The sequence below is a fragment of the Carassius auratus genome, chromosome 43 (genome assembly GCF_003368295.1).
Source record: "Carassius auratus strain Wakin chromosome 43, ASM336829v1, whole genome shotgun sequence".
Classification (NCBI taxonomy): domain Eukaryota; kingdom Metazoa; phylum Chordata; class Actinopteri; order Cypriniformes; family Cyprinidae; genus Carassius; species Carassius auratus.
In genome coordinates this window covers 3,866,540-3,884,935 of record NC_039285.1, presented here as the reverse complement: position 1 = coordinate 3,884,935, position 18,396 = coordinate 3,866,540, and the positions used below count along the sequence as shown (strand labels likewise).

Genomic DNA, 18,396 nt, shown 5'->3' with positions numbered 1-18,396 from the left:
CTTTTTCTTCCCTCACCCATTCCTTATTACTCCTCTTCCAGTTTCAGCTCCTTCCATATTCACTGTACGCTCCCTTTTGCTTCTCTATTCGTCCTTCCCTCCACCCCTCTGATCAAATCATCTGTTCTTTTGCCTTGTCCGTCCCCTTTTCTCCCTCTGGCTTTCTCCTTGTGGATTAGTTCTGTTTCTTTCACCTTTAGTGAGTTGTTTGGCTACACCACGTTCTCTTCCCCCTTTCCTCCCTTACAGGTACACAGTCCTCTTTTAAACTCTAACACTATTCCTGTGTGGCTCATGAATAAGTAAGCGGATGCCTTCTTCTCCTGGGACGCTTAATAATTCATAGTCTCCACACACAGCAAACTTAAGTTTACTGAGCAAAAAAAAATACACGAACGGAATTTAAAAACCCAAGGAAAAAGTAATGATTTATTGATAAATATCACTAGGTCTGGTGGGGATACTTTAGTCTCTTTCTCTGTCTCTCCCTCCATCTCCAGCTGTCATCCCCTTCTCTCCGATAAAGAAAGTTTGAGAGCTTTTCATTTGAGAACACCCCTCCCCCTTTCCTCTTTCATTTGTGCCGACACATTGTCTCAAATAAAAAAAATGCATTATTTTTTTTCTCCCTCTCCTACCCAAAGCATGACTACCAAGTTGGTAGTCATGGATTTTTTTTTTTTTTTAATTCCTCACTTAGGATTAGTTCTTAATCGAATCAGCTATTTTCACAGCCAATTCGCGGTACACTCTTGGGTAAAGCGTTTCAGCCAATTGTTTGACTGCTGTTTCCCTTCTGTCCTTTTCCCACCAGTGTTTGTTCAGGCCAATAAGCTGCAGCAGCACATCTTTGCCGTCCATGGACAGGAGGACAAGATATACGACTGCTCCCAGTGTCCGCAGAAGTTCTTCTTTCAAACTGAGCTCCAGGTGAGTAATGCAGAACCAAATGGCAGTGCAATAATAAGGTGAACATTCATGATACTCTGGAATAAGTCCAAAATTCTGGCCATTTTATTTTATCAAAATATTGCAGTTATAATTCAGTGTAAACCATGCATTTTTACAGTTCATAATACATTTATACATGGAGTAACTCTTTCCAAAGCCAATCTGTACTCACATTTGATACAAAAAGTCTTAAGAAAAACACAAATCTACTGTAGAAAAACTACAAAATGTGGGAAATTTGATTTATCAGAAAGTAGTATCCCAAAAAGCAATGTGAGAACTTCTGATGTTCATGTTTTAATGGTTTCTAATCAGATTTTGTGTGTCATCTGTGCAATAAATCCCCTTGTTAGTAGCAAAAGGTGTTTCTGCTCTGTGATGTTTGGAATATAGTGGGATTCTGTAGTCGATCTCAGTTAGCTCTGATAGACACAGATGTGACACAGATCACAGCTAATAAGGGAATTAAAGGAGAAAACAAGGTGCATCCTCAAGCCAGTAACGATTAGACCCATTACTCTGCAAATCAATCACACCACCTGCTGTGACTGCTGGAACTCACATTCATCCACACACGCACACACACACACACACACACACACACACACATACACGTACATCATCAGGGCAGACAATTGGGAATGCTGTCCCAGGCCCACTCTTGCTTACATTTGCAGTGCATATACAAAAACAGATTGTCAGTCATATGCATTGTGTACTTAGACACACACACACGTGCTTCTCAGTTTGAAACTCTGGATTTCGGGAGAAAAAATGTTAAGTCCAAATAAATCAATTAAACATTATGGTATTTTCCATCCCATACAATTATAATTATGAATGATATGATAAATAAGTGTGCACATTTTGGGGCTAAAACCCTTCATAATATTAAATATGAACACATTTATTATTATTATTTTAAAGGCATTTTGTTTGCTTTTGCTACCTTTTCTATATTCTAATAAACTCTTTTTGTACTGCATTGTCACATCCAGTGTAAAATCAAACAAAACCAGTCGAGAACCACTGCACCAATAAGCACTATATACTGTGTAGAGGAATGTACACTAATAACAGTTCAGATGGCCTTGAGCAGTTAGAGATACTGGACAGACAACTGTATGCCCTACAGGTTCACGCTCAAGTTCACAGCACAATCTGATGTCTGACAGCTCATCAAAAGCTGTTTGTCTACTGTAACAGTAACACACTTTGTCCACTTGACCTTATTTCTTTCCGGATGCATCTCTGTTTCTGTTTCTTTCCTTCTCTCTTTCCTTGTTCCATTTTTGTTCTGTATCAGTTTCTCTTTCAGTCTCTTCTACTGTGTTCGGTATAGCTAGTCTCTCTTTCGTTTTACTGAAGCCTTTATCTGAGTTCCCTGAGGGAGGCCCTGAACCCCTCCACTCAGAGACTGACACACTCTTTAGCGAGCAAGTGCTGCCACACACGTTTACAAAGTGCGGCCACACTCTGTACACTTTTTGCTGTAACTTTTTTTATGACACTGTGGTACCTGAAGTCCCTTTCTTTTTGACATGACTGTATACTTTGATGTGCATTTTCACTTACAGCGATTTATTCCTGCTCCGCTTTGTCACACTGCCAGTGTTTGATTTTGCTAACGAACGTGGCTTCAGATCACCTCTTTTTACCATTTTTTATTTTTTTATTTTTTTATTTTTGTTTTTACTTTTGGTCGTTTTGTCATTGCTAATCACTGTCAGTGTTTACACAGTTTAAAAAATCTGTCAGTTTTTGATGCATTTAAATATAGATACTCTTAACTGACATTCTTCGGAACCACAATGTAGTTTTGTGTCTTCAGTGCCCAACAAAAAGATCTTTTATAGAAATACAGACATTCTAGTGGTGGTTTGGTTTGGTTTTAAGCACCTCGGGATGTTCCTGACCCGTGGTAATGATTCCCAGAGGATCCAGACATGGCAGAGCAGTGAGACACATCTGCTGACTCAAGTTTAGCTGAAGATATCACAGAGCTGTGTGGTGAAAAGTATCAATTTAAGCGCCAACTCAAAGCTTAAGGCCAGGCAGAATTTAAATCTTTTTCTCTTTCTCTCATACACACATACACAAACAAACCCACATTCTTCCCATGCAGTCTTTTTTAAGGGACTAGAACTAAATATACTGGTTAAAGTTAACTGTTAACTGGTTGATTCCCCTCTAAGGACTTGTCTTTAGTATTGCAACCCTGACCTCCGATAGTATCAGCACTGGGTTCAGGATTGTCGAAGGATTTTTGGATTAAAGTATTAAGCAATATAATAGTTTAAGAAATGTCTTTTTAAATATGCTAAATCAACACACACACATGCCTCAACTAAAACTAGTTTTTGTAGGAGTCTAGCGTTTTGTGCATGTTTCATGAAATCTGACCCAAACCTAACCTAAATCTTGACAGTTTTCCATGTCCCATCAGGGTTGAGTAGCAGACCTCTAGATGTGTGTTTGAATCTGACTCGCATTTTGCATTTCCTGATCCCGTTTCTCCCCTTAAGTGGCAAATAGTCCAAATATAAAATGGAAAATGTGTCCAATAACAACTTAACAATAATCTTAATGTACTGTTGCTAGGTCAGTGCCACTGTATGAAGGCTGTAGGCATGTTTTCATGTTCTCTCTCTCTCTCTGTGTGCTGATTATGTGGCAGACAGATTGACTAAGGGCAGGATTGTGAATAACTCAGCCCGTAGTGCCTGCCACGGGCCGCTGGGGTCAGCTGCATCCTGCCCTAGCCCAAGTTACATTCATCTTTGTGAGCTATGGGCCACCATCCCTGCAGCCTGTGTGTGTTGGTGGGTGGGTCTTTATAAGTAGCAGTGTATGAGGGTAATAGCTTACTCAGGTCCATGACTTAATATTTTAGGGGCTTGGGGGGTGTGACCTAAATCTCCTGCATGGTTCAAACACCCGACTCCTCCACGTGAGCCCCCGGCCGTGGTGTGACAGTGATATAAGGCCGGCGGCGCTGGGCATATGGCCGGTCAGTCCATTTAGCAGCAGGGGGAGCGCTGGACCCTGTCGGTCACTGTCTGCCTCACCCTGAGGCCGGCCAACCGAGATACTCGCACCAGCCCATGGCTCAGCAGGCACACTGCATCACTCCCATCCGCTCCGTCCCCCGCATCCACTCCAGGCCCACCTAAGTGATGACGGAGGTGAGGTACAGTATAGAGCAGTCAGCTGCACAGACAGCTCCGTTCCCACGTACTGACCCATGCCGGGTTTTACCCTGCTCCTGCCCAGGTTAAATGAGACTTGATCGTGTGTGTGTGTGTGTGTATGTTGTTAACAAGACTTAATGGATGGAAGGGCATGGCCTACGTGCCCTACCCAGCATGCCCGCCCAGTGCGGCCCCACTCTGAGTTAATCCTCATCTTCCCATGAGCCTTCACAAGACACGTTACTGTATCATCCCCCTCTCCCTTATGGCAAACTTTGCTTCCATCCTTTATCTTGTCTCTAATTCGTTCTCTCATTCGCACTCCCACCAACTCCCTCCCTTCCTCAAACTGTTTCCAACTCTCTCACTCTCTCTCTTCTCTCATTCGCCTTTTTATGTCTCTCATTCTTTCTCCTTTTCCCAATTTCTTTTTTCTGGCTCCCAGAAGAGCCAGCCCCCATGCATATTTTAGCCCCTCTGTGTTGCTCCCACCCACCCCTCTCTCTCTCCATCTCCCTCTTTCCTTTCTGCCTCTCCCTGGTGCACCATAAATAGTGCAGATGTAAGCTGGTAAATAAGTGATGCTTCGCCCCGATCAGCGCAGCTAGACCTACTCTGCCGGATCCTCCACTCCTTTGTTTGAAACTTCAGAGACTTTTTTTTGTGTGTGAGTGAGTGTGTGTGTGTGTAGATTTTCTTTCAGTTGTTGTTTTGTTTCCCCTGGTGAACTCCCGACCGCCCACCCTTCGGCCCTTCCATAGGCACTGCTGTCACTCTCTGACAGTGCGCCTTAATTTTACACACTGCTGGTTCTGATTGAGCCCTCCAGGGGGCGCCACATTCCCCCCACGCCCTGTATCCCTTGCCCCCTGGCATGTGTGCACACGTGGGTGTACAGTATTTCCTTTAGCGCTGGTTAATATTTAACTGTACTCAGCAGTTAGGATGGACGGGTGACTGACCGCGTGTGTGTGTGTGTGTGTTTGAATGAGGGAAGGAGGGGGGTCTTTGCAGTTGTTTGTTTGTTGATGCCTCCTTGTCTCTACCCACTACCCCCCTCCTGACATTGCAAAAGTCTTGAATATTTGAGGGCTATGAGTTCTCATACGGCGCTGAGCGGAGTGATGTAAGGAGGCGGTGTTAATCAGGGCATACACACGCACTCGCTTTCTTTCATACTTTTCATTTTTCACAGAGGTGGAGGAAGAGCTTGTTTTTTGTGTTTCACACATTGGAGATGAGGTAGACCGTTTCTCCAAACCTTGCAAGCTAGAAACCTTTACTATTATTGGTAAATATGGGTTATGGGATTGTTCAAATCCTCAACTCAAAATATTTTAGGGTTATGTATAAATCCCCATCCAAAAAAAAAAAAACTTGAAATAAATGCTGTCCTGTTGAACTTTATCAAAGATTCCTGAAAACATTGTATCAAAATTTCCTGTTAAGAGACTCCTTTCAAAAACATAAACCAAAATCTTAGAGACCAAACTTTTGAACAATAGTGTATATGTGGACAAAAATAAAACTGCAATTATTATAATTTATAAACCGATTGGACAATTTTTCCATGGTAAATAATAAAAAGGGTGGTTAGAATACATTCAGGTTAGTTTTAAAATAGCAGGCATATATTTACTCGCATAACCCACATTAAGTAAATCAAGGCTTTAACAAGTGTAGAAGCTCTGAACATATTCATCTGTTCCATTACGTGTCATATTAGATTTAAATGTATGTGGAGAGTTTGTCTGGTGTGCTTTGAATCTTCTTCTGTGTGCTGTAGATATTGATATAGGTTTCTATTGTGATGCTCAATTTTATTATTGCCTTTGTGTGTGTGTATGTGTGCGCCTGTCCCAGCTGCCCTTGCGTCTGGAGTGGCAGTGTACGTTATTAGAATGGGGATCTAGGGGGCTCTCTTCAGAGCTCTAACCCCAACACACACACGCATGCCTACAGCTCCTCAAATCCACCTTACCTGCTGCTGATTGGCTGGCTGGTTGAGGAGTTATCAGGGGACTGCAGTATAGTGTCTCCAGCTAAAGCTATGAGCCCTGTGTTTAGAACAGCTCCAGAAGACCATGACATCCCTGAGTCTGCTGTCACGTGCTGAGCCTTCTGACATGAAGAGTGCTAGGCCTCGGGTCTCTCTGATGGCTTCAGCAACGTGAAATGAGAATAAGGCGAATAGCAGGAACTTAGCCAAGAGTTGATAATGAACTAATGAAACCATTCACTAATGTATTCTGTTATCTAAATATGTACGATGAAGTACCAAACGGGAGCGGGTACAAAGTGTGTCGTGGTGTTACGGATTTACATTGCCACATGGTTTCCGATGGAAATTCTCCAGGCGGTGGGCATTGGAGTAAACTAGAATCGGAGGGGACATGTTTAAGTTGTTTACCTGTTTGCATTTGTTTTGTTGCTCGCCCTTGCTGAGACGGAGATTCAAACAAGCTTGGGTCTGGCAAATTCAAATCAAAAGCACTCACCATGGGGCGGCACTAATCTTCAGAGTAAATCAACACATTCTCATTCATTTATTACAATGTTGGATACCGGTTTCGGGCCACGAGCGTGCATGTGCGTGTTTATGTTGAGATAAAAATTAAGTAAATGCTTTTTTGCAAATTTTCCAGTGCACCCACCCACACTCCTGATTCGGTCTCGAAATACCCCTGCTTGGAACAATCTATAAAGTGGAGGAAAGAAGGAAGGAGGATGTGGAGGGAGAGAACTTCAGTGGGATGGCACATAGGGAGATATGGTGTCTGTGCTAAATTAAATAATTTGGGGACTGGCATGAGAGGGAGAGAGAAAGGGAGAGAGGGAGGGGGTAAGGAAAAGCGAGGGGAAAAAAGAGAGATGTGTCCACTGGGATCACTATAAAGCGTTTTCTCATATCCGTCTCTCATGGTAGCCTGTTCCTTTAATGCACAGACAGAGTGAAGGATATGTTGAGACACAACATGAGAGAAAGCGAACTGAAATGAAAATGTGAAGACAGCAGAAGAAGGAGGGGGTGTGTACGGCACATGCCCCAGTCAGATATGACAGTTGAGCAGGGTTGTGCTGTGGTGCTACAGCTCCGCGCTGCGTGGTGTGTGTTGTTGTCTCGCGTGCGGGTTGCCAGCTCGGGACTGGAACTGTTGTGGCTGTGACAGTGACGTATGAGTCTAAGCGCTGTCGGTGAGATGACTCTCACTGCTCAACTCTCTCAACGCTCGACGCACACGCGCGTGCATGCACACAGAGCACAGCTGTGATCTGGAGGGTTTGAGTACTGTGGATACTTCACTCTGTTTCCCTCGCTCATTAACATAGCATAACAGAATAGAAGACTTTATCTTAAAGGAATAGTTCACCGAGAAAGGAATATTCTGTCATTATTTACATTCCTCAAAGACAAAAACATTTTTAACTATGCCTTCAAGGCCAAAACAAAACCATTTTATTCATTTAAATTAAATTAAATTAATGCATTTAGCAGACGCTTTTATCCAAAGCGACTTACTTTTCATTTATTTCAAATAATTGATTTACATTTTTCCAAATTTATTGTCAAAAGTGTTAAAGGTACAGTAGTAACTAGTAGTTTGTTTAATTCTAACTAGACAAGTTGCTGTAAAGTGCTATATACTGCTTTTTAATTTATATTCATCTTTAAACATGGATGAGGAGAGACGGTTTGTGGAAGTTTAGAATATTTTTTTATGATCAAATATTAAATATTTCAAATGCCACAAAGGAAAAAATGTGTTAGAGTGAGCAAGCAGTGAAAACTGTTCTGATTGGCTGTTATTTGTCTCATCATACCCCATTTTCTATGTTCGATGTGAACAAATTGTTTGTTGTGTCACACTTGAGTAGGACAGATTGTCTAAAATGGTCTTACAGTACAAAATTGCTACTGTTTTGATTTCAAGAAAGCTTAACTAACATTACAAGTGGACTTCACAGTGGAAAAAATGCAACAGAAGTGTCTTTAAAAAGTTGTCTCCTCTCTCATTCTCTCCATCTCTCTCAACACACAGACACTGGTAGGGGTCTTTCTCGACCTGACACTTTGGTTCAGCAGCTGGAGTCTGACAGCACACTCTATAAATCACACAGCTCTGACAGCACACCTCACACACTCTCCTATTCTCTTTTCCTCCTCACTCTTACTCGCACTCTGCCTGCTAAGTTCACATATCGTTGTGACAACAAAGTGTTGACGTTGACTGGCTGTAGATAACACTCGCTAGCCCTCTGTCTCTCTCTCTCTGCATGCGGCATTGTTCACCGCGTAATGCTTTTTCTATCTCTGTCTTAGTTTAGGGCTGCTTTGGAGTCAAAACCTCCTCCCTGAGGGGAAGCGGAGAGGGTTTTAGTGAGGCTATGACATGGAAAGAGAGTGTGTGTACTTTGAGTGCATCTCTGAGTGGCAGAACACAGCTAGCGTAGCATAGCCTAGTGTTAGCCTAGCGCAGTGCTATCGCCCGTGACATGGTTCTATTGAGGCCACTGAGCTCATCTAATATTCGGACCTGCACACTTCACAGATCTCACAAACGCACAACTGTGTGTGCATGTCCGTATGGGCTTGTGCATGCGTGCGTGTTGTTTTAGTTTGTAGTCTGTCTGTGACGCATTGTTGTTGAATGCCTACGGAATACGTGAAATTTAAAATTAGAGACTGCTTACAACAAAAGAATATTCAACGAGATAAAATTATAGGGCAATTTATCCATCGGTAATAAAATAATAAAGAATTAATGGCTCTTATGCTGCAGTTATTTGATAAAAAAACAACTGGAAATGGTAATATGGTGAAATATTATTTAATTTAAAAAATAACATGTTTTCTAGTTATAAAGCATAAAGAATATATATATTATAAAATGTAATTTATTCCTGTGATGGCAAAGCTGAATTTTCAACAGCCATTACTCCAGTCTTTAGTGTAACATGATTATATATACTGTAAATAATTTTAATATCCTGCTGATTTGGTGCCCTATTATTATTAACAATGCTGAAACAGCTGTTTTGAGGACTCTTTGATAAAAAGAAACTATATATTTAAATAACAGCATTTACTGTGATTTTTGATCAATTTAATGCCTCATTGCTGAATAAGTTTAAATTTTTTTAACAGTAGTGTATATATGTTACTGTAAACTATGGTTGCAATGGTATTTATTAGGGTCCATCTGTATGCCAGTCTGTATGTGCCGCTATTTGATGCCTGCAGAATGTGTCATGTTATATTAAAGACAGCCGAAAGCGTATGTTGACTTTTACAGCCAGCTCTACTCTCTTGCTGAAGATTACATCATCGAGTTGCTTATGTACATCATCGCTGTATAATTAATCCCCTGTACATTTAGTATTTATTTGACAACCTGGGACTTGACAGAGATGTACCGATTTTGGATATACAGTATGTATAAGTGTAAACAGAGCGTGCGCATGTGTGCGTGTGATGAATGTGAGGAGGCCGCCCTGGAGCACAGAAGTCAAAGGAGGTCAGTCATTGTGGATTCACTCCCTCTGCTCCTTTCAGAGAGAACAAAACGACCATACAGACTTTGACTGATATCACCTGGATTTTTTTCTCTCCACATTGCTCAAGGTAAAAAGAAGGTTTATGATTCCATATAAACCACAGGTGAACAGGTGTTTTAAATCGTTGATTTTGCCACTATTATTGATGTAATAGCTGAGGTATAGCTTATATTGGTTATATGGCTTCCAACACGGTTTGTATAATCAACTTTTTTATAATATGAACATTACATAATGTGAAGCTCTCTTTATTTATCTTTTTGTGTGTGTGTGTGTGTCCATCAAGTAAATAAAAGAATAATAAATAAATGTATTATTTTTTGTATTTTTTACTAAATTTAGTATTTATTAGTAATAGATAGTACACCTTGGCTTAGTGGAAGCTAATTTGTAGGTCATCTGTCATAAGCATATTTATGTTTACATTTCATTTAGATTCACACATATGGCTCTAGTCCTGGTCAGGCCAGAAAGAGGAGAGCATTTGGACAGTGACGTGGGTGTAGTGCACTTCAGTACAGGAGGACGGATTTGCAGGGAAAGTGCTAAATTCAGGGACAGGCACTATCCAGGTGGAGAATGGTGTCAGTAGGTGGGTAGAGGGGAGGGATGAGGGAATCCAGGGGCAGGGCAGGGGGGCATTTATTTGTAGCACACTCCCAAGTGAGTTTCCTGTCTCTGGGAGGTGAGAGCTGGGAGCATATGAAGCTTTAAGACAGCCCATCTGCTAGTCTCCGGCCATTGGAAGACTGTCAAGTGGGTCTAAAAATAAGCTTCTCTAAAGTGCACCGGGCGGCAAAGGTGATTTTTCATTTTTTGTTAAAAACGGAGCAGAGAGGGACAGACTAGGATCCTAAGAGCAAAGCTGCACTCTCTAACACCCCCCCACATCTCTCTCTCTTTCTCTTGTACTCATTCACTCTCTCACTTTTTGTCTTTCTCATTCATGATCCCTCTCTCTTTCCTTTTAAACCCCCTTCTCATCACTTTTTTCTATCAGCTTCAGTATTTCCTCTTCGTGTCTGTGTTTAGCCGTACAGACAGCAGACAGACTCGGCCGATAGCACAGAGACACACTGTCTGTTCATTTGTGTGTGTGTGTATCTAGATACAGTAATACAGTGTGGCTCTTTATCTTCCGCTTCAGTTTTTCTCTATTGTAATATATAGATGAATTATATATATTGCACTGAAACAAGACTTATCTGAATAGTCTTATCAATTTTTGATTTTATGAATATTTTATTTTATAATAATGATATAAATAAAAGAAAGATTTTAAATAAAACGTTAATGAAAATACGACCATTAATAGTCAATAATTTATTTAAATGTGGTGTTATAATAAATAATAAAATAAATGTAAATAATAAAAATTGAAATTCTAAATAAATGTATGCAAATTATAAATTATATGTATATATAAACCAAACAAATAGTTAAAATATATAACTTGTTTCTAGTAATTTATTTGAAATAAAGGCATTAAACAGGTCATATAATTTTTGCTCTGAATCATATAGCTTGTGTTTTTGTGTGCGTTTCACTGGGGAGCTGCCGCTTTCCGCTGTTCTGAGGTCAACTCAGAGACATCCGTAATTCCAAAGAATCCTGTTACGAAAAACAGTTTACTGACATAACGGCCACCCTCTCCAGTAACACACTTTTCTCTCTCTCTCGCTCTGTTCGCTCTTGCAGAACGAGCCAACACATTATAGTTTCACTGACACTGCACCGTCCCCAGGGGGCACCACAGAGCCCGGAGCCAGGGGCCCTGCGGCACACACACACACACACACACACACAAACAGCCCTGATTGAAAGTGACATGACAGCCGCTCGGTCCGGCTGTATGTGCATGCTCTGTGTGTGAAAAGAGGCTGTGTAGGGAAACATAGATTTGATTTTCCTTTATCTTTACTTCCCCACCGCTTCCCCCTTCTCCCCCCCTCCTCCTCCTCCCCCTCGGCGAGTGCAGCAGTCTCGCAGTCACTGCATCAGTAATGTGACTGGGCCATATTTCCCAGGAGTGCACAGCTCCGCAGGATTTAGCCTCTCTTTTATAACCAGTTTAGGAAAACAATGACAGCGTAGATATTGACTGGAGCTCGCAGGGGCTGTTCTGCCCACCGCACGGCCTCCCCCTGCTCCGTTGCCAAGCCAAGGGGGGAAAGAGAAAGGAGGCTGTCCTGCGCATTACGCCGTACCCTCCCCATGTTGCAGAGACGGTGGAACAATGTTCTGGTATACGAATAAAACTACAATGAGCTTCTTAAACTGCACTTGAATTCAGGAGGAAGTTGTCGCATTTCTGTTGCAACAATGGCGCATGACACATGAGCAAGTCGTGAGCGTGTTTGAAAGCTCTTCAAGTTCTCGTACATGAGTATAGCGGCATGCAACTGATAAAACACTTTATAGTGAATATGTCTATGCACATGTTTTGGTGCGTTCAGTCGCAGCTCATCCATGACTGTTTAAACAGCCTTCCTCTGTGTTCCCCACCTCTCTCGCTCAAACTTCCCACCCTTCAAGAATATATCAATTACAGCTGCATTGCACTGATGTCATATTGCGAGTCATTATCAGATTCAGAGAGACACACCATTCTGGCTATCGATCGCCTGTGGCTTAATCAATAACGCTGCACCCGACGACGCACTCGGATGAAGAGAACAAACTGCGGCTGGCCTGAAAATGTGTTTGTTCCAACACACTGATTAACTAATTTAAACAAGTGTTGCTGGTTTGATCGCCCACACATCAGCTGCCATCTTTCAAGAGAGATATCGGAGCGATGGAAATAGATGTGTTGGGGTGTGTAAGTGTGTGTGCGTGCACGCTGGACAGCTGAAGTGCGACAGTGTGTTGCGTTTATAAGGGAGTGTGTGATTAGACAGAGCAGATATATGAGAACACAGTGGCTCGTATATGCCAGAGATCATGAAATAAGCCGGGCAGTGGGTGTTGATTGTGGCTAGTGGCCGTGCATGTGTGTGTGTGTTTATGTGAGATACGTGTGCCCTTGGGAGTCTGAGCGCATGTCTTTTGTTTTAGAGAAGGTTCTATGCGTGTGTATGAAGGATGTTGTGTACTGTATGTTAGGTCAGGCTCCCCGCACCCCTCCAGTCCTACTGTGCCGTTTCTATCAGGCCACTGCAGTGCTGGTGTAACCCTAGACCCCAGGGAACAACACTGCCTCTCTGTCCCTCCACCTCCAAATCAATACAGCTTCACACAGCCCTGACAACCTGGGGGAGACCATACACACACACTTAATCACACACACTTCCTCTTTCTCTATCACAAATGCAGACACTCCAATCTTAACTTGCTCTCGTTTACGCATTTAAAATCAAAACCAAGAATGCAACAGTATTATAAAACAAATTCACTCTGGTTAACATTTAGAATATATACACAGTATAAACAAACACACACAGTAAGTATATATACAGTATTGCGTTTATTGTATAAAAACAATTTATTTTGTTACAAAAAAAAAAAAAAAATATATATATATATATATATATATATATATATATATAATATTTTAGTTCATAATTTAAAAATGAATATACATATATTTTATGAAATTATATAAATATAAAAAATAATGATAAAATGCATAATCATAAAATTATAGTATATTTTATATCTTTGATCATTGAGTATATTTTCATAATTTGAATTCAATATTTTTATGATAAGAACTGTGTTTTAATTATTTATTTATTTTTTATTTGATAGAGGATTTATACATATTTTGTTTTTTTTGCCTTTATTGTTATACGAATGTATATTGTAGACAGGAAAGTAAGGGTGGGAGAGTGAGAATGGTTTCGGGACATGAGTAAGGTTAGAGTCTGAAACTGTATTTGTGTTTTATCTGTAACTCTGAACTGACCAATCAGAAACCAGGAATGAAACGGTCTGTTTTACAACATGTTTTAATTTATTCTGAATTTAAGATGTCAAAAACAAGTCACGAAGACTTGATCAATGCCAGTACTGAATGAACTGAGATTAAATGACATGAGATTATTATTACTTTTATTATCGTTGTGATTATTATTGTTGTTGTTGTCATGATCATCAGCGTAAATGAAAACATAGGCGAGCCAGATGTTAAGATGGCCTCACATTGAGTTGTGGTATCAGGTATATAATGACAACTGCAGAGTTGCATTTGGCTCTGCAGCAGGTGAAGATTGAGTTTGGAGGGGGATTGGCTTTGTGGGGAATAACTGATAATTGATTGAGCAGCAGCATATTCTTGGGGGCTCAGCTAAGGCAGGTTTGGGTAAATTGGGTCGTTAGTTGCTCTTGACATGTGCACGTGTGACAATGTGGGCAGGTACACTGTATTGAATCATTGCTCATTGTCATGAGTCCCAGGATTATTTCACCATGCCGTCGATTTTTTTTGTGTTCCGTTTTGTTATAATACCAATATGTGAAACAGGTGCTTGGTGATGAGGACAAATGATTTGCAATATGTTTAGGTTTTGTCCGATGTGCACCTCCGTCTCGTTCTCTTCTCCGGCAGAGCTCAGAGTGAGATATAGACAAGGCTGGCCTCTGCTGGAAGGGGGGTGGAAGCGCAGGCAGTGGGATGCAAAAGGAGAAGTGCTTTGCTCTCATAATGGGGTCAGTGGCTCCCAGAGAGATGCGTCTCCTCGTTCAAGAGCCTTCCTCGTGCGCGTCTCCTCTCTGTTCCATGCAGGAGGGGCAGGAAAAGAGAGAGAGGCCAGGATGGAAAGAGAAGGAGGACGCGAGACGCACATCCCCAGACAGGATGCCATTGATTCGGTCTGGGGTTTTAAGACCCAGTGGTTTAGCCTTCCTCGGATAGAACTGCCCATCCCCTTTCGCCAGCAATCATTTGCAAAATATGTGCACTAAGATAAGAGGCTGAAGAATAAGAATAAGTATTTATCAACGAAAAACCATGTTTAATCCTACAGATTTGTCTCCCCCTTTTCGTTTTTTTATATCAGGGCATAAAAACACAGTCTATCTCTCTTGGAGAGATTAATCTTGGAAAGGAGCTTTGAGAGGGAAAGTGGGATGATTGCCGGCTCTTCTCTGGGAATTGGGTTTATGGTCCAGGGAAAAGCATGCAGAAAAGCAGGGCTGCCAAGAGACCATGCCAACACAATAACCATTTAGCCTGTGCATATCTGCTCCTGTTTAACACCACTCGCAACGACCGATTGATCTGTTTATGTGATCCTGGTTTTTTTCGTCCAATTTCCGCCACTATGGCTTCCTTTGTGCACATCTGTCACAATGGTGTGCACAGTGAATGTTGACTTTTTGAGGTTGTAAATAAACCAAAGATTCCACTCTTAAAAATAAAAGTTCTTTACTGGCATTGATGGTTCCATAAGGAACCTGAAATGTCTGTGGAACCTTTCAGTTGCACAAAAGCTTCTTTAGATGATCAAAATGTACTTCAAACTAAGAAATGGTTATTTTAAGATATGTTCACTGAAATATGGTTCTTCTACGGCATTGCTGCTGCAAGCACCCTTTTGGAACCTTTGTTTTTTAAGAGTGCAATTTGACACAAAACTGTTTTCTCTCCTACTTTTCTTCTACACTTCAAAACGGAGAGATTTGATATGTTATTATAAATGTATGTTCTGTTCTCAGGAGTCCAAAGAATTGTCCTGATGTAAAAGATTCATAAACATGAATCAAAGGCTCCAGAATATACAAATCAGTGCTTTTGTATTAGAACTCTAAATCAAATGGAGGACGAATGTTGTGTTTCTCTGCCCGGTGCGGAAGTACAGCGTGTGTGTGTGCGTGGGCTGATGAATGGGATCGCAAGTGCACATGTGCCCAATATTTAATGGGAGGGTGTGGAGAAGAAAGAAAATGGGAAGAAAGGAAGGTGTTCGCTCATGGCTGCAGAGCTCGAACTCCTCTGTCAAAGTGGGGCTGCTAGTCTTGAGATGGACGGACAGGCCTGGTGGGTAAATGGAAAGAGAGATGGATAGAGGGAGAGAGGGAAGGAGTCGGGTGGAGGTGTGGGCACGTAGCTTATTATTTCTCTCCTCATGTGTTCTCTTCTGTTCCCCTGTAGAACCACACACTGAGCCAGCACGCACAGTGAGACCGGGCCCCGCAGGACTCCCGGTTCAGCCTAGAACCCCGACCCAGGCCCGGTGGGGGAGGAACATTTCAACATCACAGCCAATCAAAGTGTCATTTGCTACTCACATGTAAAACTCTAACGATTCCGCCACCAGGCGCAGCTATTACGAACGGTGGGGAATGAATATTAATGGGATATGCTATTAAAAAAGAAAAGGAGAGGAAAGAAAGGAGATGGAGAGAAAAAGGTATTCTACAGTACGTGCAGTATTTTTTATCGTCCCTTCTTCCTGGTTGTGTGTTCTTTATTTTCTCCCCATTTTCTTTTTCGTTTTTTCTAGATTTTTTTGGGGACAAAAGATGTAAAAAAAATAAAATGGAAGGAAAAGACACCCACTGCCTGATTTTAATCTCTAGAAATACATATCTTGTCCTCTGTTGCTTCATGTATCAAGCTTCATTTGTGCCAATTCTGTTCTTTTCAATGCATATATTCTCAGCCCTTTTTGTTTGATTTATTTGTACCATTTATTTCTTGCAGTAAATAGGTACTTGTGCTGTGCTGTGATTGCTTGCCAGTCGTAATATTTTTCCTTTCTATTATTATTGTTATATATTTTCTTTTTTTTCTAATTACAGTAAAAAGACAAAAAACATATAAAGAAAAAAATAAAAAACATTATGGTTTTGATCGGATTTTCCAGTACATGGGCCTTATGGATGTTGTAAAAATGAATATTGATTTCAGTGCAACTGGATGATGTCTGCTTTTTAAATGTGAATTAACCAGATTGCAATAAACTAGTACAGTTGAAAATAAACAAATAAATAAATCATGAATAAAGGGAATCCGTGTATCTGAAGTGAATGTTCTTTCAAAGCGTATTGAAGCAGCTGAACTCCTTCGAGTGGCTCTGTTCCCCTGATGCCGTGTGAGTTCTATTCTTCTTGTCATGCTTTCTATTTAACAATAAATATCTGTGAGCTACAGTAATGCTGCTCAAAGAACACCGATAATGTGCATTAAAAAGCTTATAATGACAGTGATGAAACTCTTGGATGGGTGTGAACGTGCTTAACGAAGGCTTGGTTTATTTTTACATTAAGAGATATCAATAAATAATAATGGAAAGATTTGCAGTGGATATTATTAAACATGTTAACATGGTAACAATGAATTAATTTTATACAAATTCAAGTTTACTATGATTCATCTGCAGGGGAGAAGAACAGTGACTCCATATTGCATCACAAACCATGATTCATGCCACTTTGGTTGAATTCAGTGCAAGAGGATCTGAATCAAACACTCGAGTGTTTGCCAATTATATATGGTGTTTTATAAAATTGTTACATAAAATAATGCAGGACTATATATTATGTAAATTTCCCTGTTTATTTAGTGTTATGATTGCTCTACATGTAAATAGGCAAAAACCAAGCAATGATCATCAGATGATTTAATGCCTTGTGACTCACCGAATAAGGGCAGAAACATCTATTTAAAGTAGTTTCTTCTTTTACCAGAGCAGTTTCTGCTTTAATTGCATCCATGTGTTTAAGCAGCTGATTCGGCTGCTGAGTCTTATAACTTGAGCTGGACAGAAGGTCTGTGCTGTTCCCAGAAATCAGCCATTGGAGCGCATCAATACACTACGGGCCCCTGAGGGCCTCTGAACCTGTCCGCTTGGGAAAAAGGGTTCAACATCTGAGTAACTCCTAAAAACTTGAAAACTAGCATGTGATTTTACGAATCGTCCACAAATACCCAATACTACTGAAAGATGCCCTTTAGTTGTACTGTACTTCACTGTACTTTTAGCCAATCAGTTAACCAGTTTATCTGTTTCTAGGCGATTACCAATCTTCACAGCCTCAGGGTTTTACAGACCCCCACACAGACTCTCAGCATCCCAAGGATTCTCAATATGACAAGATAGATTTTCTCTAAAACACTTTATAATTACTTTCATTAAGAAAATTCACCAACATTAACACATTATATAATGCTTAACAGATCATTAGCTAGCAAGTTAAGAAATAATCTTCTCAATTACATGTAAGCATGTGTTGTGTACGATTAATGTTTTTTGACATACCGTAATAAATGATATATTGGTCTTTTTATTCTTTATATTGTGTTATATTATCCGCCAAACTGAGAAAACATTAATATACAGTGATATAATTTGTAGTGTTTTGTATTATATTGTGTCTGAGTGTTTCAGTACCACATAATCAAACAGATTAACATAAACATGAGATAATATGATTATCTTATCGTTTTCTTATCAACAGGTAGTACAGTAGTCATGTGTACTCAAACAATTTCGCTTCAAGACTCGTTTCCCTTATCAGCCTGTCAAAGACTCACGATAGACTCGCATGAGCTGTTAGGGACCATCAATAAAACGCCGTGCTTTTTTTTACGGTCATAATATTTAACAGACAGTACCTATAAAAGCAAACACAAACAAAATAGTTAGTAAACATTTAAAAATATAATGTCGTTTTGTTAATTATCTTAATCCTTAATTAACAGCCAGTGATTGTAAAGATTGTTTTGCGTCACACCACAAACATACATTTTACG

The 18,396-nt window shown here is 40.6% G+C and overlaps 1 protein-coding gene across 3 annotated transcripts in view; it reads left to right on the top strand.

The window, feature by feature from the left end:
* Positions 1-16,660, top strand: part of LOC113061477 (zinc finger protein 423-like) — a 144,853-nt gene extending 128,193 nt beyond the window's left edge. For all 3 annotated transcript variants that reach the window (XM_026230614.1, XM_026230612.1, XM_026230613.1), the window contains 2 exons: positions 815-930; positions 15,793-16,660. In XM_026230614.1, coding sequence (XP_026086399.1) covers positions 815-930; positions 15,793-15,822 — 146 coding nt within the window. In that variant the 3' untranslated portion in view covers positions 15,823-16,660. The remainder of the gene's footprint in view (positions 1-814; positions 931-15,792) is intronic.
* The last annotated feature ends 1,736 nt before the right edge of the window (positions 16,661-18,396 follow it).